This window comes from Vidua chalybeata, chromosome 26 (assembly GCF_026979565.1).
Source record: "Vidua chalybeata isolate OUT-0048 chromosome 26, bVidCha1 merged haplotype, whole genome shotgun sequence".
NCBI classification, from domain to species: Eukaryota; Metazoa; Chordata; class Aves; order Passeriformes; family Viduidae; genus Vidua; species Vidua chalybeata.
In genome coordinates this window covers 2,568,084-2,591,625 of record NC_071555.1, presented here as the reverse complement: position 1 = coordinate 2,591,625, position 23,542 = coordinate 2,568,084, and the positions used below count along the sequence as shown (strand labels likewise).

The window sequence follows — 23,542 nt, the reverse complement described above, 5'->3', positions numbered from 1 at the left end:
TTTGGAAAAACCCGGAAGCTCCTGCCAGTGGAAATCCGTGGATTTCCTGTCTTTTCCTGTTTTTTTATTAGGCTGGAAATTTGGGATATTCCCAAATTTTCAGGTGGCAGCCTCGGATCTTCTCCTGGAATTCCAGGTTGTACCTCGGGATCTCTTCTCCAGATATCCTTGCTTCAAAATATTCCCAGAATCCTGGAAGGGCCGTGGAATCTCCTCCAGGCCTGCAGGGAGCAAAGCAAAGGAAAATCTTGGAATTTGCATTCCCATTCCCACATTCCAAGGTTTCCAGCCCCTTTCTTTGGGGAAGCGGCGTTGGGGTTTGGTTTATCCCAATCCTGCTGATATTCCCAGGATTGGGAACAGGGTCTTGGAATTCCAGGATGCAGCGGGATGAGGCTGGAGCTGCCCCTTTTCCCTGGAATCTGGTTGGGTTATGGACATGGAAAACCCAATTCCCATGGGAAACCCAGTTCCCATTGTGGATCTGCCCATGGAATCTCATCCCGGAGCCTGGAAGGGCTCATCCCAAAAACCTGGGAATCCTGGGACAGTGGGAGGTGACCCTGGATGAGCTTTAGGATCCCTTCCATCCCAAATGATCCCCTAATAAATCCACATGAAAGTGAAAAACATGGAAATAAAAAAAAATAGAAAAATAGAAAAAAAAAAAGATTAAAATTTAAAAATTAAAATATAAAAATATAAAAATAGAAATGTATAAAAATATGGACCCATAACTTGAAAATCCCCAGAATTCCTTCCCTGTTCCCCAATTCTTCCCCAGTCCCAACATTCCGACCCCGGCCGAGCCCTCCCTGATCCACAATGAGCTGGAAAATCCTAAATCATTCCCTAATGGAGCGTCCATCCCATCCATCAGCGGGCGGGAATTCATCCCCATTAATTCCCTAATCCATGATAAACTTCCCGTCCTTTCCTGTCCGCGCGGGGACTCCGTAAATCCCGACTTTTGCTCCGGCTCCACCGGAGCGTTCAGGTGTGCTCCGACCATTCCTCGTTAGCCCGACGGCCTCATTTTCCCGGGAATGGCCTTGGAGGCCTCATTTTCTGGGAATGGTGAGGCCTTGGAAGCCTCGTTTTCCTGGGAATGGCTTTGGAAGCCTCATTTTCCCGGGAATGGCCTTGGAGGCCTCATTTTCTGGGAATGGTGAGGCCTTGAAGGCCTCGTTTTCCTGGGAATGGCTTTGGAAGCTCCATTTTCTGGGAATGGCCTTGGAGGCCTCGTTCCTAAGGCAGCAAACTTGGGAATTCCGCGGGCAGCAAACTTGGGAAAAAGTCTGGAATTCCAGGAAAAGTTGGGAATTCTGGAGGCAACAAATTTGGGAATTCTAGAGGTGACAAACTCAGGAATTCCAGAGGCAGGAAAATCTGGAATTCCGGAGGCAACAAATTTGGGAATTCCAGAGGCAAGAAACTTGGGATAACTCCCCGCAGCGGGGCAAATCCAGGGGGTATCCAGCATTTTTTGGGATTCTAACCAAGATGAGGCTTAGCAGAGCTGGGGAACAGCTTCCATAAATCCCGGCTCATCCCGGGAATCCGCGGAACGCCAGGATCAGCCCCCGCATCCGGCTGGGAAGCGCAGCCGGAGCTCGACCGCGGCTTTTCCGTGTTCCTGATAAGGAACCCATCCATCAGGGCCGGGGGAAGGGAGAAGGGCGGGAACGGGGTTGGATTTATCGGGAATGTGTCATTCCCTCCACACGCCCCGCGGGATAAATGGATCCTCCATCATTCCCGGCCGCTCCGCACCTGCGGCCGCGCGCGCTCCGGGATAACCGGAGCCAAGGGTTTGATGGATTTTCCCGACTTTAATGAACGTAAACAAACAAAGGAGAGAGGGAAACATCAAATAATTCCCGTGACAGCTCCCAAAAGGAGCCGGGCGAGCGGGAAGCGCTTCCCAAAGGGAGCCGCGTTTGATGTGGGATCGGGATTTGTAAACAGCGGCAGCTCCGGATCGCGCCTTATCCAAATATTTCCCTTTCCCAGCGCCGGCTGAAAGTCGGGATTGACGGCTTTGGACTCTTCAACTTTCAGCTTTCACCCCGCAGCTCCGGAGGGAGGGAGGGAGAGCCCACCCCCCATTCCCGCTGGAATTTGTTCCCTAATTTCCCCTTGGAAATGCTGATATGGGGCAGCTGGAGATCAAAGTCCCAGTGCTGCTTTTCCCCAGCATTCCCGGTTTTCCAGAGGGTCCCAAGCCCCTCCAAGGACCTCTCGGCCCCAAAGGAGGAGGGAGGGGGGAGTGACCTCAATTCCTGCCGGGATTTGTTCCCTAATTCCCCCTTGGAAAAGCTGATATGGGACACCTGGAGACCAAACTGGCCCCGCTGTTCCCGCTCATTCCCGGTTTTCCAGAGGCTCCTGAGCCCCTCCAAGGACCCTGCGGTCCCAAAAGGAGCCACTGGAGGAGGGAGAGAGGGAACGGGAGGGATGGGCCCCATTCCTGCCGGGTTTATTCCCAATCTCCCCATGGAAAAGCTGATCTGGGGCACCTGGAGATCAAACTGGAGCCGTTCATTCCTGGTTTTCCAGAGGTTTCCCGTTTTCCTCCGGTCACAGCCCTCATCCATCCCATCCCTTTTTTCTGTCCAGGAACAGGAGCCACCCATGGACAATCCCAGAGGGATGAAGCTCCCCTGGCCATGGATAAACAGGATTTGGGATGCTGAGCCATGGGAACAAATCCCAAATCCCAAATCCCAAATCCCAAATCCCAAATCCCAAATCCCAAATCCCAGCCCAACCAATGCAGCCTGGGAGAATTCCAGAGATCCAGGGAACCCCAAAATCCCACCTGAACTCCTCCCTTTTCACGTGGAACACATTCCCTGTGTCCTGTCATCGCAATTCCCGAGGAAAATATCCGGGATATCGCCCTAAAGGATGGGCAATGTCTCTGCCTGGTGCCAGATCCCAGAAAAAGCTGGAAAATCCAATTTTTCCCTGTCCAGTGATGGATTTTCTCCTTCTGGAAAACTGGGATAACACCGGAGAGCTTCTCCTGGGAAGGGCCTGGTGATCCTCAGTGCCAGCAGGAAAATGGCTGGAATTTTCCCCTGGTATTCCAGGAATTAAAATCCCTTTTCCCCCAATGGGGGCAGCGATTCCAGGGAAAATCCCAAATTTTGGGGAGCTGAGGGTGTCACAGAGCGGGAATTCCACATTTAATCCTGAGCAGCAGCGGCGCTGAAATTCGGGAATAAAAGGAAGGGAATGAAAGGACCTTCCTGCCATAAATATCCCGGGAATTGCCACCGGGACTCCGGGGTTACATCCCGGCTCTTTAAAAACGTATCCCAAGAAAATCAAGCACCTCCATCACCTTCCTGGGAATATTTACGGCCTCCGGGCAGGGCTGGCCAGCAGAATTCCTATTTGGAATTCTCCAGGAGCCGGCAAAGGTCAGCGCAGGGATGGAGGCGGCTGAAGGATTTCCCTCCTGAGATTCCAAGGCCGGGAGATCCCAACCCTGGAGCTGCTCCCATGGGATTCTCCCGGGGTTTGGGGTCGCGTCCCGGGGCAGGAATTCAGGGAAAGGCCGTGTCATTCCAAGATTTTGCCACAAGGAAGCAGCAGAAGCTCAGGATTGGAGCCGGGAGCAGGAGCGGCAGCAGGGGGCTGGGATCCCAATTCCCAAATTTCCACCCCAAAAAGGGGCTGTGCAGATCCCTAAAATCCCCTGTCCCAGGGGGGTCCAGACCCCCCCTTTTCCCCAGTTTTAGGGTGGCAGCTCCGTGTCCACATTCCTGCTGGGAATTCCAAGGGAAGAAGACAGGAGGTTGGCAGGTCCCTGTCCCCATCCCTGTCCCTTTTCCCATCCCATCCCATCCCATCCCATCCCATCCCATCCCATCCCATCCCAGTCCCTTTTCCCATCCCATCCCAGTCCCTCCAAACCCCTTTTCCCGTTTTAGGGTGGCAGCTCCGAGCCCCATTCCCACTGGGAATTCCAAGAGAAGCAGATGGGGGTTGCCAGCTCCCTATCCCTGTCCCTGTCCCCATCCCTGTCCCTTTTCCCATCCCATCCCAGTCCCCCCAAACCCCTTTTCCCGTTTTAGGGTGGCAGCTCCGAGCCCCATTCCCGCTGGGAATTCCAAGGGAAGCGGATGGGGATTGGCAGGTCCCTGTCCCCATCCCAGTCCCTTTTCCCATCCCAGTCCCCCCAAACCCCTTTTCCCAGTTTTGGGGTGCCAGCTCCGTGCCCCATTCCCGCCGGGAACACCGCGGGAAGCTCCAGCCCCTCTCCCTCCCTTTCCCTCTCCTGACCTCATCACTTTTCCCCCCCCTCTCCAAAAGTGCTGAGCGCGGCTTTCCCGGGAATTATTTATCCGCGGGAGAAATGATTAAAAAAATTATTGGGAAAAAAAGGGAGATAAAACAAAACATCGATCGCTCCAGCCGCATCCGCCTCTGGGAACGCTGGGAAGTGACAGCGGATAAAGGATGGCGGGGCCGCAAAAACAGGGAACTGCTTTTTATGGCAGCTCGGATTCCCACAAAGCCATAAATCCGGGATGAGATGGGTCGGGAGCTCCAGATGGGATGGGGTTTGGGGATCTTTGGGTAGGAGCTCCAGGACCCCAAAATCCAGCTGGGATCAGGGGTTTGGGATCCAGGGGGAACATTCAGCGCCCATCCCAAAATCCCAGTTGGATCAGGGGTTTGGGATCCAGGGGGAACATTCAGCGCCCATCCCAAAATCCCAGTTGGATCAGGGGTTTGGGATCCAGGGGGAACATTCAGCGCCCATCCCAAAATCCCAGTTGGATCAGGGGTTTGGGATCCAGGGGGAACATTCAGCGCCCATCCCAAAATCCCAGTTGGATCAGGGTTCCAGGACCCCAAAATCCAGGTGGGATCAGGGCTCCAGGACCCCAAAATCCCAGTTGGATCAGGGGTTGGGATCCAGGGGGGGCATTGGGACCTTATCCCAAAATCCAGGTGGGGTCAGGATTCCAGGACCCCAAAATCCCAGTTGGATCAGGGCTCCTGGACCCCAAAATCCAGGTGGGATCAGGGTTTTGGGATCCAGCAGGGACATTGGGACCTTATCTCAAAATCCAAGTGGGATCAAGATTCCAGGACCCCAAAATCCCAGTTGGATCAGGGGTTGGGATCCAGGGGGGGCATTGGAACCTTATCCCAAAATCCAGGTGGGGTCAGGATTCCAGGACCCCAAAATCCCAGTTGGATCAGGGCTCCTGGACCCCAAAATCCAGGTGGGATCAGGGTTTTGGGATCCAGCAGGGACATTGGGACCTTATCTCAAAATCCAAGTGGGATCAGGATTCCAGGACCCCAAAATCCCAGTTGGATCAGGGGTTTGGGATCCAGGGAGAGCATCCAGTGCCCATCCCGAAATCCCAGTTGGATCAGGATTCCAGGACCCCAAAATCCCAGTTGGATCAGGGGTTTGGGATCCAGGGAGAGCATCCAGTGCCCATCCCGAAATCCCAGTTGGATCAGGATTCCAGGACCCCAAAATCCCAGTTGGATCAGGGTTTTGGGATCCAGGGGGGACATTCAGCGCCCATCCTGAAATCCCAGTTGGATCAGGGCTCCAGGAACCCAAAATCCAGCTGGGATCAGGATTCTAGGACCCCAAAATCCCAGTTGGATCAGGGGTTGGGATCCAGGGGGGGCATTGGGACCTTATCCCAAAATCCAGGTGGGATCAGGGCTCCAGGACCCCAAATCCAGGTGGGATCAGGGCTCCCGTGTCCAGGGCGGACATTGGGCCCTTACCCTAAAATTCAGGGATTTGGGATTGATGGGATTGTTCCTGTTCCTCCCAGGAACAGGATCCCATGGGAACACAGCCCCTTCCCAGCCCAGATTTGATCCCAAACTTTCCCCTCATTCCCTCATTCCGTGGCAAGGGAGGGATGGGAACGTGGCCGGGAATTTGTAACCCTGCGTGCGGAGCTGACATTTATGGGAAATTGGGAAAGTGAGGATTTTATTGCCCTCTCCGTCAAACCCGCGGCTCCATCCGAGGCCCGGGAAATGTGGGATCGATATCCCGGCCTTTAATATCATCCCAGAAAACCAAAAAAAAAAATCATTATCCCGTTATTTTTATTATGGAGTTACGGCTGAAAAATGGGACCTGCGGGTGGTTTCCATTTCCTCGGCGATTTTTTATGGGATTTTTTTCCGGGGTTTTTTTCCCCCCGTCCCTGCTGCCTCTGGATCAAATCCTGCTGGGATGGGAAGCGGGATTTGGGTGGGGATTTTGGGAAGGGCCTGGCTCTGCTCTGGGATGGGATTTTGGGAGCCCCAAAGCTCCAGGATGGGATTTTGGGAGCCCCAAAGCTCCAGGATGGGATTTGGGAGTCCCACATTTCTGGGATGGGATTTTGGGAATCCCAGAGATTCCCACAGCTCTGAGATGGGGATTTTGGGATCCCCAAAGCTCCAGGATGGGATTTTGGGAGCCCCAAATCTCCAGGATGAGATTTTGGGAGCCCCAGAGTTCCAGGATGGGATTTTGGGAGCCCCAAAGCTCCAGGATGGGATTTTGGGAGCCCCACGCCCCTCCTGACCCTTGGAAAGACAAACTCACGCTGCAAAGTCCCAGACTGGGAGCGGATTCCCGCCGGGACAGAATTCCCGATGTCCTGCCGGGCCCGTGGTGGTGTCACCGCTGCCTGTCCCCATCTCCCTGCCAGGCACGGCCAGATTCCCGGGATTTAAGGAATGACGGAACACCAGGAGAGCCAAATCCTCAACCTCACTTCGGAACCAGGGATGAGACGGGTCCGGGATGGTTCCCGGGATCCATCCCATGATCCCACCTCCCATTCCAGCTCTCGAAGATCGATCCAGTGGCCTCCTTCCCAATCCCAAGGACATCCCGGCACGCGGGGATTCCCGGGATTTATGGAATGGGGGAACTCCAAGCCAAAACCTCGACCCCACTATGGAACCAGGGATGAGAGAGAGCATCCAAAGGGAGTGACGGCTCCTCAGGATCCATCCCATGATCCCACCTCCCATTCCAGCTGCTGGGAGGCTGGGACCCAGGAAATCCCAGCCTGGAGCACATCTGGGACACGTGGATTCCCGGGATTTATGGAATGGGAGAACACGGAGCCAGCACATCCACCTCACTCCGGAACCAGACGGATCCGGGATGGTTTCCCATCCCATTATCCCAACTTTTCCCAGCCCCCACGGGGGTCTCTGCAGCACCCGGAACGCCGGGATCAGGGTGGTAAATCCCAGCCTGGAGCAGCATCCCGGCAATCCCCGGGAATCCTCTCCGTGCCCTCTTCATTATCCCATTCCCAGCGGGAAGTTCTGAGCTCCTTCCCGGCTCCCGCTATAAAAAAGTGATGGATGGCCGGGAAAGCTCTGGGAGTTCATCCATTCTCCCATTAAATTTTCCTTTAATTGGTCTCGGAGTCAATCAGGAACTCACCGGGCAGTGAATTAAGGAAAATAAAAAGAGGGGAAAATCCACGGAGCGGGGGGAGTCTTTGTGCTGTTCCTGGGTTAAAAAATGCTGGATTTGCTTCCAGAGGGGCTGGAATTCCGCACCGGGAGGATCCTGCCTGGATTGAGGGATCTCCAGGAGTGGGGAATCAGCCAAGGGCTGCCAAATCACCAAAAAATCCTTGGAAAACACAAGGAAATCTGGGTGGGAGCGACAATAAAGCGACAGGAGAGGGAGGATGGAAGGGCTGGATAATGAATCCATGATATTTCCTGGGATTGGGATGGCATTCCCGAGGCATGGAAAGCTCTGGGAATACACAGCAGGAATTCCTGGATTGGTGGCTGGCTGGGAATGGGCCGGGGCAAAGCCAAGAGCAGCCCTGGAGACCCATCCCGAGTTTTCCGGGAATACACAAGGAAGGATCAATTGATATGGAGAATTCCTGAAATTCCTTTGGAAACCTGGAGAGGGGAAAGCTGGGATGGGCCATTCCAGGGCCATTCCAGGGCCATTCCAGAGCCATTCCAGAGCCATTCCAGAGCCATTCCAGAGTCATTCCAGGGCCATTCCAGAGCCATTCCAGGGCCATTCCAGAGTCATTCCAGAGCCATTCCAGAGCCATTCCAGGGCCATTCCAGAGTCATTCCAGAGCAATTCCAGAGCCATTCCAGGGCCATTCCAGAGTAATTCCAGGGTCATTCCAGGGCCATTCCAGAGTAATTCCAGAGTCATTCCAGAGCCATTCCAGAGCCATTCCAGAGTCATTCCAGAGTAATTCCAGGGCCATTCCAGGGCCATTCCAGAGTCATTCCAGAGTCATTCCAGGGCCATTCCAGGGCCATTCCAGAGCCATTCCAGAGTCATTCCAGAGTCATTCCAGGGCCATTCCAGGGCCATTCCAGAGTCATTCCAGAGTCATTCCAGGGCCATTCCAGAGTCATTCCAGAGTCATTCCAGGGCCATTCCAGAGCCATTCCAGGGTCATTCCAGAGTAATTCCAGAGTCATTCCAGAGTCATTCCAGGGCCATTCCAGGGCCATTCCAGAGTCATTCCAGGGCCATTCCAGAGCCATTCCAGAGTAATTCCAGGGCCATTCCAGAGCCATTCCAGAGTCATTCCAGGGCCATTCCAGAGCCATTCCAGAGTCATTCCAGAGTCATTCCAGGGCCATTCCAGAGCCATTCCAGAGTCATTCCAGGGCCATTCCAGAGCCATTCCAGAGTCATTCCAGAGTCATTCCAGGGCCATTCCAGAGTCATTCCAGAGTCATTCCAGGGCCATTCCAGAGCCATTCCAGGGTCATTCCAGGGCCATTCCAGGGCCATTCCAGGGTCATTCCAGAGCCATTCCAGGGTCATTCCAGGGTCATTCCAGGGTCATTCCAGGGCCATTCCAGGGCCATTCCAGGGTCATTCCAGAGCCATTCCAGGGTCATTCCAGGGTCATTCCAGGGTCATTCCAGGGCCATTCCAGGGCCATTCCAGGGTCATTCCAGAGCCATTCCAGAGTCATTCCAGGGCCATTCCAGCGCCACCCCTGGATTCCAACTCCTTCATCCCTTTGCCTACAGATCCAAAGTTTGGGATTGACACATCCCAACCCCACCTGAGCCAGGGCAGAATTTTCCCTCCTGGAATTTTCTTCTCTTCCCACTTTCCCCATTTCTTACGGAATTCCAAGGAACTGAATTAAACCGTGTTCTCTTCCCCCTTTCCTGTTTTTTTTATGGAATTTCAGAGTAGGATCAAACCTCTCCCTGCCTTACACCCACCTCCCACCCCTTCCCACCCCTCCATCCCTCAGAAACACTGGGATCAGCTCCATCCCTCGGGAACACCGGGATCAGCTCCATCCCTCGGGAACACTGGGATCAGCTCCATCCCTTGGGAACACTGGGATCGGCTCCATCCCTTGGGAACACTGGGATCAGCTCCATCCCTTGGGAACACCGGGATCAGCTCCATCCCTCAGAAACACCGGGATCAGCTCCATCCCTCAGGAACACCGGGATCAGCTCTATCCCTCAGACACACCGGGAATCAGCTCCATTCCCCCTTCCAGGGGTGCCAGGATCAGCTCCATCCCTCGGGAGCACCGGGATCAGCTCTAACCCTCAGAAACACTGGGATCAGCTCCATCCCTCGGGAACACTGGGATCAGCTTCATCCCTTGGGAACACCGGGATCAGCTCCATCCCTCGGGAGCACTGGGATCATCTCTAACCCTCAGAAACACCGGGATCAGATCCATCCCTCGGGAACACTGGGAATGGCTCCATTCCCCCTTCCAGGAGCCCCAGGATCAGCTCCATCCCTCGGGAACACCGGGATCAGCTCCATCCCTCGGGAACACCGGGAATCAGCTCCATTCCCCCTTCCAGGAGCGCCGGGAACGGCTCCATTGCCCCTTCCAGGAGCCCTAAATCTCCCGGCGGGAGATTTACGATTCCCATTCCCGTTCTTTACTGCAAATCCAATCGGGCAGTAATGGTGGAACACGGGAACGCCGTCACCCAGGGCTGATGGCTCCCATAAAACCGATGTCATTCCAAACGGATGAGTTTATAAACGGGAACAAACCCTCGGCGCTGACAGGAACATGAAACCCATTCACCATTTAAGCGCTTCCCATTTTTTATTCCCAGGATTTGCGGCTGCCGGGGAACGCGGCGCGCGGCCGCGGGGAGGGGATGGGCTCGGAATCCTAAAACTGGGCTTAAAATCACGCTGGGCCTGCTCGGTACCCAGCAGGATTTGTCCACTCCCCGCTTCAGAAAAGGTCCTGGTGACCCCAAGGTGTCATAAACCCCAAAACCAGCCCCAAAACCAGCCCTAAAACCAGGCCTAAAACCAGCCCTAAAACCAGCCCTAAAACCAGCCCTAAAACCAGGCCTAAAACCAGCCCCAAAACCAGCCCTAAAACCAGCCCTAAAACCAGCCCTAAAATCAGCCCCAAAACCAGCCCTAAAACCAGCCCTAAAACCAGCCCTAAAACCAGGCCTAAAATCAGCCCCAAAACCAGCCCTAAAACCAGCCCTAAAACCAGCCCCAAAACCAGCCCCAAAACCAGCCCTAAAACCAGCCCTAAAACCAGCCCCAAAACCAGCCCTAAAACCAGCCCTAAAACCAGCCCTAAAACCAGCCCCAAAACCAGCCCTAAAACCAGCCCTAAAACCACTCTGGATCTCAGCATCCAGCAGGATTTATCCCTTTCCCACTTTGGAAAAGCTCACAGTGAGCCCAAGGTTCCCAAAATCCTAAAACCAGCCCTAAAACCAGTCCTAAAGGCAGCCCTGTACCTGCCCAGCATCCAGCAGGATTTATCCCTTTCTCACCTTGGAGAGGCTCCCGGTAATCCCAAAATCCTGAAACCAGCCCTAAAACCAGCCCTAAAACCAGCCCTAAAGTCAGCCCTAGACCTGCCCAGAATCCAGCAGGATTTATCCCTTTCCCACCTCGGAGAGGCTCCTGGTAATCCCAAAATCCTAAAACCAGCCCTAAAACCAGCCCTAAAGCCAGCCCTGGACCTGCCCAGCATCCGGCAGGACTTTTCCCTTTCCCACTTTGGAAAGGCTCCCGGTAATCCCAAAATCCTGAAACCAGCCCTAAAGCCAGCCCTAAAGTCAGCCCTGGACCTGCCCAGCATCCAGCAGGATTTTTCCCTTTCCCACCTCGGAGAGGCTCCTGGTAATCCCAAAATCCTGAAACCAGCCCTAAAGCCAGCCCTAAAGCCAGCCCTGGACCTGCCCAGCATCCAGCAGGATTTTTCCCTTTCCCACCTCGGAGAGGCTCCCAGCGATCCCGCAGGATCCCGCGATTATCGCCATGGCGACGGGCGCGGATCAATCCCCGCTCCAGGTGTGTTTGGATTGCTCCTCCCGGAGATTTTCCAGCCGCTCCGGGGCTCTTTCGGCACCTCCTCATTTCCCGGAGCAAATATTTATGGAATATTGTCCTGGAGCTGAGAGGGGGGAAAGGGGGAGAGCTCCACCTGCTCCCAGAAATCCCTGGTGTTTTTCTCCCAGATTTTTTGCTGGAAAACCAGGGAAAATCCCAAATTGTGGAATGGTTTTGGATGGAAGGGCCTTGAATCCCAAACCATTCCCATCCCGTTCCCATCCTGTTCCCATCTCGTTCCCATCCCATTCCATGGGCAGGGACAAATCCTGTTATCCACTCCAATGCAGCCTGGGAGAATTCCAGGGATCCAGGGAACCCCAAAATCCCACCTGAACTCCTCCCTTTCCACGTGGAACACATTCCCTGTGTCCTGTCATCGCAATTCCCGATGAAAATATCTGGGATATCACCCTAAAGGATGGGCAATGTCCCTGCCTGCTGCCAGATCCCAGGAAAAGCTGGAAAATCCAATTTTTCCCTGGGATAACACCGGAGAGCTTCTCCTGGGAAGGGCCTGGTGATCCTCAGTGCCAGCAGGAAAATGGCTGGAATTTTCCCCTGGTATTCCAGGAATTAAAATAGGAATGAAAATGGCTGGATTTTTTTTCTATTATTCCAGGAATTAGGATGGGAATGATCCTCAATCAGCCAGATCCAACTCTTTTCCTTGGGAAAAAAGAGCGGGAATATCTTTAGCTCCATGGGAGGATTCCTTTGGAGAGATCTGTGATCCCTGAGGATCCACGGAATTTCAGAATGGGATCGGGATGGGAGCAACCCTCAAGCCCAGAATTCCAGGAATTGCGAATCTTCAGGGATCTCCCCTCCCACCAGACCAGGCTCAGACCATTGATCCATGGATAAAACCATGGAAAACCGGGAAAAAGAGAGGGGGAAAAAAATTCTTTTCCAGGCGTCGCCATCCTGGATCTGGGGGCGTTCCCGGTGCCCACGGATCCCACCGGGATCTCCTCCCATCCTCCCTTCCTTCCTGCCCTGGGAACAGCCTGGAATCCCATCCCGAAGGGAAGGAAGCACCACCGGAGCCTCCGGCCATAAATCCGGGCCCATCCCATGGAAATTCCGGAGCCTGGAACGTTTCCTCCTTTCCTGAGCGCATTCCGAGCCTTTGGCTCCATCCTTGTTTTTATTGGGAATGGGAGCAGCCCCTTCCCTAAGAGCCCCATTCCCACCCCCAAAAAATCCCAGGAAAAGCTGGAGCAGCCCCGGGATCCCATCCCGGGAAAACCTCTGGAATATTTGCAGCAGGGATCCCAAAATCCTGCGATTAATTAAGGCTTCTAATGAATAACAATTAATTAATGACAGGCTGGCATTAATTTGGACAAGCGGCCTCAGCTTCCAACAGTTTTCCAAAGGTTTTACCCGTCCTGCCCAGGGAATGGATGTCCTGGAATGGTTTTGGCTGGGATTTAGAGGGATCTGGGATAAAAACGGAATTTGGAGGAGGGATTGAGCTGAAATCTGGGATTCGGGATGCTCCAGCTCCTTCCCAGATTGCAGGATCACGGGAGCTTGGGAATCATCCCTAAATCCCATTTTTTGGGGCTTGAAGCTCATTTATCCCACCACAAATCAGGAAAACCACAAAAAACTCAGGAATCATCCCTAAACCCCTTTTGGGAATCATCCCTAAACCCCTTTTGGGAATCATCCCTAAATCCCTTTTGGGAATCATCCCTAAACCCCTTTTGGGAATCATCCCTAAATCCCTTTTGGGAATCATCCCTAAATCCCTTGTAGGCATCATGGAATCATCCCTAAATCCGTTTTTTTCTCTTTTAGGGGTCTGAGGCTCAGTTTTTCCACCCCAAACCAGGAACACGCCAAAAAAAAAAAAAAAAAACCCGGGAATTTTTCCAGGCTCATCCCTTGAATATTTAACCAAGGCATTTTTTAAGGGAAAGCTCCAATCCCGAGGGATAGATTTTTATCCTTTTCCATGTGGGAGCCGATGCTTTCCAGGATGAACGGCCCCTGTTTTCCCAAGCCTTCAAATCCCACTAAATTTCCCTTTCCCTGGAAGAACTCCGCAGAATCCCATAAAATTTGATTTATCCGCCTGCGTGAGCCGCACGGAACCGCAATTTCCAGGATAAATGCCGGGTGTAAATTGTTGTTTATGTCGGATTCCGACTGGCTTTACGAGTTTTCCCGAGAAAACGGGATCTTCCCGCCTTTATTTCTTCCGTCAGAGCCTCTCCTGCCCACGGAGAAATTCTCGGGACTGGGGACTCGCCTTTTTCCCACTTTTTTTTTTTTTTTTTTCTGGGGGGAATTGTGGGAGTTCTGGGATTTGGGATTGGTTTAAATCAGGAGAATTTTAAGGGAATTCTTGGTGCCATTCCTGGGGTTTTCATTCAAGGATCAGTCAGGATTCTCTGGAAAATCCTGGTTGGGAAAAACGTTCATTCCCATCAAAGTTTGGACACAGCAAGGGGAGAATTCCTTGGGAATGTGGGTGGGAAAAGCCACTCATTCCCACCCTCATTCCCACCCGAAATCTGGGCACAGCCAGTGGAGAATCCCTCAGGAATTCCCTCGGGAAAAACCCAAATTCCCACCCAAAATCCAGCCCCAAAGAGCAGAGAATCCCTTGGGAATCCTCCTGGAATGCCGGGCTGGGAAATGAAACGGGACAACCCCCGAGAAATCCTGGGAAAAGCAAATCCCAAAATCTTGATGCCATGGGAATGCCGGGCTGGGAAATGAAATGGGACAACCCCCGAGAAATCCCGGGAAAAGCAAATCCCAAAATCTTCCATGTCAGGGGAATGATGTCCAGGGATGGGAAATAAAACAGGACAATTCCCACGAAATCCTGGGAAAAGCAAATCCCAAAATCTTGATGCCATGGGAATGCCGGGCTGGGAAATGAAACAGGACAACCCCCGAGAAATCCCGGGAAAAGCAAATCCCAAAATCTTCCGCATCAGGGGAATGATGTCCAGGGATGGGAAATAAAACAGGACAATTCCCACGAAATCCTGGGAAAAGCAAATCCCAAAATCTTGATACCATGGGAATGCCAGGATGGGAAGTGAAACGGGACAAACCCTGAGAAATCCCAGGAAAAGCAAATCCCAAAATCTCGATGCCATGGGAATCACCCAAAACCCTTTCCATGGGGACACCAATCCATCCTTTCCCTGCTTCCAGAGGGAAGGGACCCAACCCATTCCCTGGATTCTCCCAAAAAATCCTCTCTGCCAGCACAACCCTCAAATCCAAGGCAACTTTTCCTCCAGCGGAAAGCCGGGAAAAGGTCAGGGAGCGGGAAAAATAATAAGATTTTCTAACGGCTTCCTTCGGAGCAAAATATTATCCGTTCTCCCACTTTTTTTCCGGCTTTTATGGAAGGAGATTCTGCCAATTCCAAAGAAAAAGGAGGATTAAAATGAGCTTCTGCACCTTCGGGGGCCCATTTGGAAGTTTTACTGTACGGAGCTGACAGGAAAAATCGGGAATTAATATCCCGGAGCCGCTTCCGAGCTGCAATAGCAATTATTGGACTCCGTGTCCCTGGATAAATAATGGGGCCATTCCGCTAATTAGCTCCGACGATCCCGGCTCCGTGGAAATCCTCCCCCGCCCGGAAAAACAACGCCGGGTTTTGGGGAATGGCGGCTTTTTCCACCTGGAAAAATGCTGGGAAAATGGAGGGGAAAATGGTGGAAAAATGGGGGGGAAATTGGGGGGGAAATGGTGGAAAAAAGGTAGAAAAAAGTTGGAAAAATGGGGGGGAAAAAGGTGGAAAAATGGGGAAAAATGGGGGGGAAATGGTGGAAAAATCCAGGAGTTGTTCCTATGTTTGGGTGTGGAATGGGAGGTGTCGGTGGAAAAATCGGGACTGTTGATAGGGAATTTAAAATGTTACGGATTTCTGTTTCCCACTCCATGGAAATCCTTCCCTGCCCAGAAAACCAACGCCAGATTGTTGGGAATAGCAGCTTTTTCCACCTGGGAAAATTGTGGGGAAATTGTGGGGAAATTGTGGGGAAATTGTGGGGAAATTATGGGAAAATCCAGGAGTTGTTCCCATGTTTGAGAGTAGAAGTGGAAGTGTTGGTGCAAAAATTGGGAATGTTGATATGGAATGAAAAACGTTATGGATTTCTGGTTATTCCTAATAAAATTATCCCGGTGATTCCCACTCCCGTGCGACTCCATTAATTCCAGAGGTGTTAACTGGAAGCAGAGCTCGGAATTAATTAATTAATTAATCAATCAATCAATCAGCGTTCCGGGATGATTTTCCCACTTCAATTCCTGTTTTTTTTTTTCATTATTCCCTAATTATTTTCCGGCCTTGGGATTGCAACAGGAGCTGCTGTTCTCCGGCATATCCCGATTTATTCCAAGGAAAAACGGGATCTCCATCTCCAGCCCATCCTCAGCCCCCAAATTCCCGGGATCCGCCGCTCCCGGGGATTGCAGCTTCATCCCGAGAATTCCGAAATTAAAATACTGAAACCTCGGATTTTCCCGGCTGTTAAATCCCTTTTCCCCACTCTTTTCCCATGTCCCATCTGTCCTGGATTTTCCACAGGATCAGATCCCACTCCAAATGCTCCTTGGGATTATTGGGATCCTATTCCAAGCTCCCTGAATTCCCAATAACCTCCCCGATCCCTGGGATTATCCCAAATCCACCTTTTCCAGAGGGTTTGGAGGAGGGAAGCAAAACTTTATCCCAGAAATTCCTTTTTTTTTTTTTTAAAGCCTTGATGATCCAAGAAATTCCAGGTGCTGAAACATTCCCAGCTCATTCCATGCTTGGAATTTGAGCACTTCCTTATTCCCTTCCCAGCCCATCCAGATCTGCCAAAAATCCCAAATCCCAAATCCCACATTCCTTATCCCAAATCCAATATCCCAGATCCCACATCCCAAACCCCACATCCCAAATCCCAAATCCCGTATCACAAACCCGTATCCCAGTCCTGTATCCCAAATCCCAAATCCCCATCCCAAATCCTGTATCCCAAATTCCATATCCCAATCCTGTATCCCAAATCCCATATCCCAAACCCCATATCCTGTGTCCCAGTCCAGTATCCCCATCCCAAATCCTGTATCCCAAGTTCCATATCCCAATCCCATATCCCAAATCCCCTATCCCAAATCCCAAATCCCAATCCCAGTCCCGTATCCCAAATCCCAAATGCCGTATCCCAGTCCCGTATCCCCATCCCAAATTCCGTATCCCAAGTTCCATATCCCAATCCCATATCCCAAATCCCCTATCCCAGTCCTGTATCCCAAATCCCGTATCCCAAATCCCAAATCCCGTATCCCAAATCCCGTATGGCAGTCCCGTATCCCAAATCCCAAATCCCGTATCCCAAATCCCGTATGGCAGTCCCGTATCCCGTATCCCAAATCCCGTATCCCAAATCCCGTATGGCAGTCCCGTATCCCAAATCCCAAATCCCGTATCCCAAATCCCGTATGGCAGTCCCGTATCCCGTATCCCAAATCCCGTATCCCAAATCCCGTATGGCAGTCCCGTATCCCGTATCCCAAATCCCGTATCCCAAATCCCGTATGGCAGTCCCGTATCCCGGTCACTCCCGGCTCCGCAGGCAGGGGGCAGTGGCGCCATTTCCCGGAGAACATTCCCAGCTGGAAATCTCCAAAGCGGGAGAGGAGAAGGGCCGGGAATGAACCCCCCAAAAACCACCGGGAATTCTCCCCCTCCATGGATCCACCGACCCCAAAAGATCCCTCTGGGGGGCAGGGACGGAGCCAATCCCTGAGAAAATCTGGGAATGGGAACTGGATGTGCTGGAGTTTCATCCCGTTCCCAGAAAAGGACGGATCAGGGATTGCGCCTCAAAAATTCCAAGTGGAGCCTCCAATTCCCTCCCATTCCAAGAATTCCGTTGGAAAACCCCACAAATCCAAGGATCCACGGGGGGAAATCCCACAGGGAAAGCTGTTCCCGCTCCGATATTCCAAGGAAATGAACAACCTTTGGAATAACTCTGTGATCCCTCCTTGGACCCTCATTCCCGGGAATTGGAATTCCTGGGAATGGCATTCCCTGCTCCCGCCGTGCTTTTGGGATCTGCGCTGCCTCCTCCCCTCTCCGGGTGCTTTTCCCGGGGTTCCCGGTGCCGGATCCCAGCCTGGAATTCCCAGCTCTGTTCCATGAGGAGAATTCCCTGACCCTTCTCTCTCCTTAGCCGGAAAACCGGGAATTCATCCTGGCACCGCTCCCGCTGAGCTTGGCAGGGAAACTTCCCGGGATTTATGGCAGGGAAACATGGAAAAGGTTCCATTTTCCATGGAAAAAAGCGGGATGTTGAGCTTTAATCCCATTCCAGAGGCAGGGAAAATCCAGGAAAAGCCATTCCCAAGGATTCAGCCCAGAGCAAGAATTGGTTATTCCCAATCCCGATCCAAAGGGATGAGTCGGGAGGAGAATCCCGAGCTCGGGAATTCTGGGAAAACTCCCGAGTGGGAGCATCAAGATTTCTGGGATAAACCTGGGAAAAACAGGGATAGCACCGGGATTGAGGGATGAGGGGATCGGGAAGAGGGAAAATGAGCAGGGAATTCTGGATCCTGAAGCAGGAATGTGACAAATACACGGAATTTTTAGGGAGACAATCCCAAATCCTGAGGTTTCAAGAATTCCCAAGAATCTTGGGACCTTGAAAATCCCAGATCCTGAAGGTTCAGGAATTCCTGGGGATCTTGGGAACTTCAGAATCCCAAAGGTTCAAGAATTCCCTAGGACTCCGGCACCTTTAGAATCCCAAATCCTGAATTCCAGGAAAACCCCACTCCAGCCCTTCCCAGAAAACAAAATCCCGGATTTTTCCCACCCCAAATCCGCCTCCTTTCCCTAATCCGGGATGGGATTTCCCCGTGTGTTCACCTTTCCCATAAAAACCCTTTCCCTTCACACTTCCTCTGGAAAAGGAGAGGAAAACCTGAAATTTCCCCATTTTCTCCTGGAATTATTCCTTGATTATTTTTATGGGGAATGAATCATTCCTGTGGGCTCAGGGCTGGAAAATCCTGTGGGATCAGGGCTGGAAAATCCTGTGGGCTCAGGGCTGGAAAATCCCTCTCCCTGCCCCAAGCCGAACCCTTTTTGTTGTTTCCTTCCCATTTCCCATCAGAATTCCACGTTTTTGATGGATTTTCCCTTAAAACCCTTCCCGAATTCCCCCCAAGCCCGCGCTGGGAGCTCCACCCCCGTGCAGTTGCCAAGGAAAAACCGCAGCGTTCCCAATCCTTCCTAGAATTCCCAATAAAAGCCGAGGCCGTGAACTCCAGGCGGGAATGGCCTGGATTTGACCGCGGGATGACCTCGCCCGACGGACACCGGCACCATCCGTCCTTTTTTTACAGCATTCCCATTTTTTTTTCCCCTTGGAAAACGAATCCCTAAAGCATCCCTGACCCTGCCCCGGGCGCTGGGAATTCATCCTGGGAAAAAAGGGACGGCTCCTCTTTCACACAGCCCCCGGATTCCTGGGAGAATTCGGGGAGAATCCTGGAAAAAAAAAAAAAAAAAAAAAAAAAAAGGGGAAAAAGAGGATGCGGAGCTCAGGAAAAAAAGGGAAGAGGGAAATCTCGGATCTCCTTCTGGTTCCCACTGCTGGGATTTAGGGTTTTTGGAAATAAATGCTAAAAATATCAATTTAAATATTCCTAAATATTCCCAAATATCCCTATTTAAATATCCCTAAATATCCTCATTTAAATATTCCTAAATACCCCCAAATATCCTATTTTAAATATTCCTGAATATCCCTAAATACCCTTCATAAAATATCCTTAAATATATTTTTAAATATCCTCTAAATATCCCAATTTAAATATCCCTAAATATCCCCAAATATCCCAATTTAAATATCCCTAAATATCCCCAAATATCCCAATTTAAATATCCCTAAATATCCCAATTTAAATATCCTTAAATATCCCTAAATATCCCCAAATATCCCAATTTAAATATCCCTAAATATCCCAATTTAAATATCCCTAAATATCCCAATTTTAACATCCCCAAATATCCCAGTTTTAACATCCCCAAATATCCCAATTTAAACATCCCTAAATATCCCCAAATATCCTGATTTAAATATCCCCAAATATTCTTTTCCCTGGGAAAAGAGGAATTTTGGGAATATCTCTCTGCCATTTTAGGGACTGCCGCTGCCTCAGTTTCCCCAGCTGAAAAACGGGAAGAAGAATTCCCATTCCTTCCTCCATCCTCCCCCAAAACCCATCCCTGGAGCGCTCCAAGATTCCCAAATGGAAGAGAATTCCCAAAAATTCCTCCGAATGCTCCAAATTTCCTCTCCCGACGGGAATTCTGATGGGAAAATGAAACCAAAGCAACAAAAAGAGGGGAAAAGGACAAAAAAGAGGGAATTTTTTTCTTTTCCCTAAAAAAAATCCAGGTCTGAGGCTACGGAAAAATGGGAAAAATCCAGTTTTCCCTGTGTTTTTCCAGAGGTTGAAGCTGGCAGAGCCTGGCCTGGCCCAGTCCGGCTTTAATTCTGTTCGGGATGAGGGAAAAGCTCAAGGAGGAAATCCCTGGATTCCTCCCCAGAAGTTGGGAATGCCACATTCCCAAATTCCGGTCTCTCCGGGGTTGTAGCTCTGGATTTTCCTGCTCCTGGAAATCCAAGCCGTGTTCTCCACGTGTTCCCAAAGGAATTCGGCTCCAAATGTCTCCAAAATTTCCCCACATTCCCAAAGGAATTCGGCTCCAAAGGGTCTCCAAAATTTCCCCACATTCCCAAAGGAATTCGGCTCCAAATGGCCCCAAAATTTCCCCACATTCCCAAAGGAATTCGGCTCCAAAGGGTCTCCAAAATTTCTCACATTCCCAGAAGAATTCAGCTCCAAATGTCTCCGAAATTTCCCCACATTCCCAGAGGAATTTCGTTGCCAAGGGTCTCCAAATCCAGAGGGTCTCCCAAACTTCCCAAAATCCCAGCCCACGGAATTCCCAGCTCAGCCATGGAGCTGAACCTCGCTCTTCTCTCCCAGAATCTTGAATTCTCCAGAGTTCTCCTGATTTCTCCTGAATTCTCCAGGATTCTCCTGAATTTTCCTGAATTCTCCAGGATTCTCCTGAATTTTCATGAATTTTTCCTGGATTTTCATGAATTCTCCTGAATTCTCCTGAATTTTCATGAATTTTTCCTGGATTTTCATGAATTTCTCCTGAATCCAGATCCAGGAGCTTCCCGGCTCTGGGATCTTCAATTCCCAACTTCCCATGCTCACATTCCCACAATCCCAGCCCACAGAATTCCCATTCCCCGAGAAGCTTTTCCCAGATTTGTCTTCCCTTGGATTTTTCCTCTTCCCAGACGGAGAACCCAGGGAAAAACCAGAGATGGAAATTCCAGAGGGCAGGAATTGAGCTGGGTCCTGCTCCGACCTCCGGGATCTGAGGGAGGAATGGAATTCCCAGATTTTCCCTGATGGGAATTCCACGGGCTGGGTTTAAGCCGGACCTACTCGATCCCATCCCAGCCAGGTCGAGCTCATCCCAAAATTCCGACGTGGCCGTGGCTCCTCCGTCCCTCCAACACCCAAACCTCGTCTGCGCCATAAAAATCCCAATAAAAATCCAGGATTTTCCAAATCCCTCTTTTCTCCCATCCCAAGATTTCCCTTGGACCCCATTCCTGGATTTTGCCGGGAAGGAATTTTCCCCAAATTCCCATTTTCCCCTAATTCCCAATCTAAATCCCTCTCTTCCAGCCTGAAATCTCTTTTGTCCCATCCCAAAATTTCCCTGAACCCCATTCCCAGGAAGGGATTTTCCCCAAATTTCCAATCCACATCCCTCTTTTCTTCCATCCCAAAATTTCCCTGAACCCCATTCCCAGGAAGGGATTTTTCCTGAATTCCCATTTTTCCCTAATTCTCAATCCAAATCCCTCTCTTCCATCTTAAAATCTTGTTTCTCCCATCCCAAATTTTTCCTTGAATCCCATTCCTGGACTTTTCCAGGAAGGAACTTTTCCCAAATTCCCAATCCAAGTCCTTCTCTCCCAGCCTAAATTCTCTTTTCTCCCATCCCAAAATTTTCCTTGGACCCCATTCCCAGGATTTCCTTCAAGGGAAGGGATTTTTCCCAAATTCCCGATCCAAATCCCTCTTTTTTTCCCATCCCAAAATTTCCCGGGCTTTTCCATCCCGGGATGGGATTTGAGCTGGCCGAGCTCTGAAATTCCCTGGAAGAACCCCCAGAATCCCTGAGGAAAAGGAGAAAAATGTGGGAATGCCCCGGGAATGCCAAAGGTGGGGAAAAAAATGGGCAATAAAATCCCGGGAATTGTCAGGAAAAGCAATTCCAGAGTTAATCAAGGCAGAGGTGCCAAAAAAGGGACTTTTCCCATGGATCCGGATATTCCACATGAAGGAATTCCCTCTCCTGCTCCGTCTCTTTCCCTCTCCGGCTTTTATTCCTGACGCGAATCCAGGCCGGAAAAATCCCTTTTCCCTTTTTATTTTTAAGGGGAAAAAAAAAAAAAAGAGAAGCGAATTTTCTGGGAAAAAGGTGGGAAAGAAAAGGATTTTTTTTTTTTTATAGTTGGGGATTTTTATTTTAATTACAAATCCTGGGGTTTGGAATAAAACTCAGCAAAAAATCGAAATTCCTACGACGAGCCGGGATCAAAGGGTAAAATCTGGGATCATCCCAACAATTCCTCGGGAAAAGCTTTCTTCGGATCAATTTTGAAAGGAAAAACCTGGATTTTTCTGCTGGAAAAATGATTTTTATGGGGAAAAAAACCAATCCACGGAGGTTTTCCCTGGAGCTGGGACATCCCCAAATCCCAAATGTTCGGAATTCCAAGGTGGGATTGGATATCCACGGATGGATCCCAACCAAAGCTGTGCCAGGGCTGGGATATTTGAGCTCCTACAGGATCCCTGTGCCCATCCAAGGGATTTATTCCTTTCCCTTTTCTCTTGGAATTGAGCAGAAATCCAAGGAAATTCAATCCATGGAATTCATCCAAAATCCAACATCCTGAAAATCCGGATAAAAGCCAAAATGACGGAATTTCTCCCAAATCACAGGTGGAAAAATCAAAGCGAGGACGGCGCCGAAACCCCTTGGAAATCCGGATAAAAGCCAAAATCCCGGAATTCCGGGCAGGAATCCAAGCCAACATTTCCCCCCCCTTGAGATCCCCCGGGGGGATAAAGAAATTCCAGCGGCGCAAGGAGCACGGAAAATCGGGATGGAGGCCACGGAATGACCCCGGGGAGGGCCAGGAATGTCGCCACGGCCCGGCGCTCGCCGTTCCACCTGGGCGGGCGCGGCGCACCTGGAGAAATCCATCAAAATTCCGGATCTGAGGAATGCGGGGGGGGGGGGATTTAATCTTTAACCAGACCCCGCCGGAAGCCTCGGAAAATTCCCAGGAGCTGCTCCCGGGTGGTTTGGGAGTCACCTCGGGAAGAAGGAGCCGGAATCGCGCGGCTCCATCCGGGATTTGCCGCTCTGAGGCGGCCGGGAGTGGAAAACGGGAAAATGGGAACAGGAAGGGACGGGATTGAGGGAGAGCGGCTTGGGAGGGAATTCCTGGAAATTCCCACATTCCTGGAAATGTGGGATTTGTTGGGAAAAGGGAGGGAAATGGGAAAAATGAAATCCCCGGATTTTGCGGGGGGATGGGGAAGAGGCCTCGGCCTCACCAGAAATTCCATCGCCCGGAATTCCTGAATCCCTGAATCCCTGAATCCCTGAATTCCTGAATCCCTGAATCCCTGAATCCCTGAATCCCTGAATCCCTGAATTCCTGAATTCCTGAATCCTTGAATCCCTGAATCCCTGAATCCCTGAATCCCTGAATCCCCGAATCCCTGAATCCATGGAATCTCTGAAATCCCTGAATCCCTGAAATCCCTGAAATCCCAAAATTCCTGGAATCCCAAAATTCCAGGAATTATTCCAGGGGAAAAGCAGGAATTCCTTCTGAGCTCCAAGGAAGGTGGGAAAAGATAAAAATGAAATGGAATGGAATGAAATGAAATGAAATTAAACAAAATAAAATAAAATAAAACAAAACAAAACAAAATAAAATAAAACAAAATAAATAAAATAAATAAAATAAAATAAAATAAAATAAAATAAAATAAAATAATAAAATAAAATAA

The 23,542-nt window shown here is 50.8% G+C and overlaps 1 protein-coding gene across 1 annotated transcript in view; it reads right to left on the bottom strand.

The window, feature by feature from the left end:
- Nucleotides 1–23,542, bottom strand: part of SKAP1 (src kinase associated phosphoprotein 1) — a 92,016-nt gene that overhangs the window by 22,830 nt on the left and 45,644 nt on the right. The window contains exon 5 of the mRNA XM_053965273.1: nt 144–221. Coding sequence (XP_053821248.1) covers nt 144–221 — 78 coding nt within the window. The remainder of the gene's footprint in view (nt 1–143; nt 222–23,542) is intronic.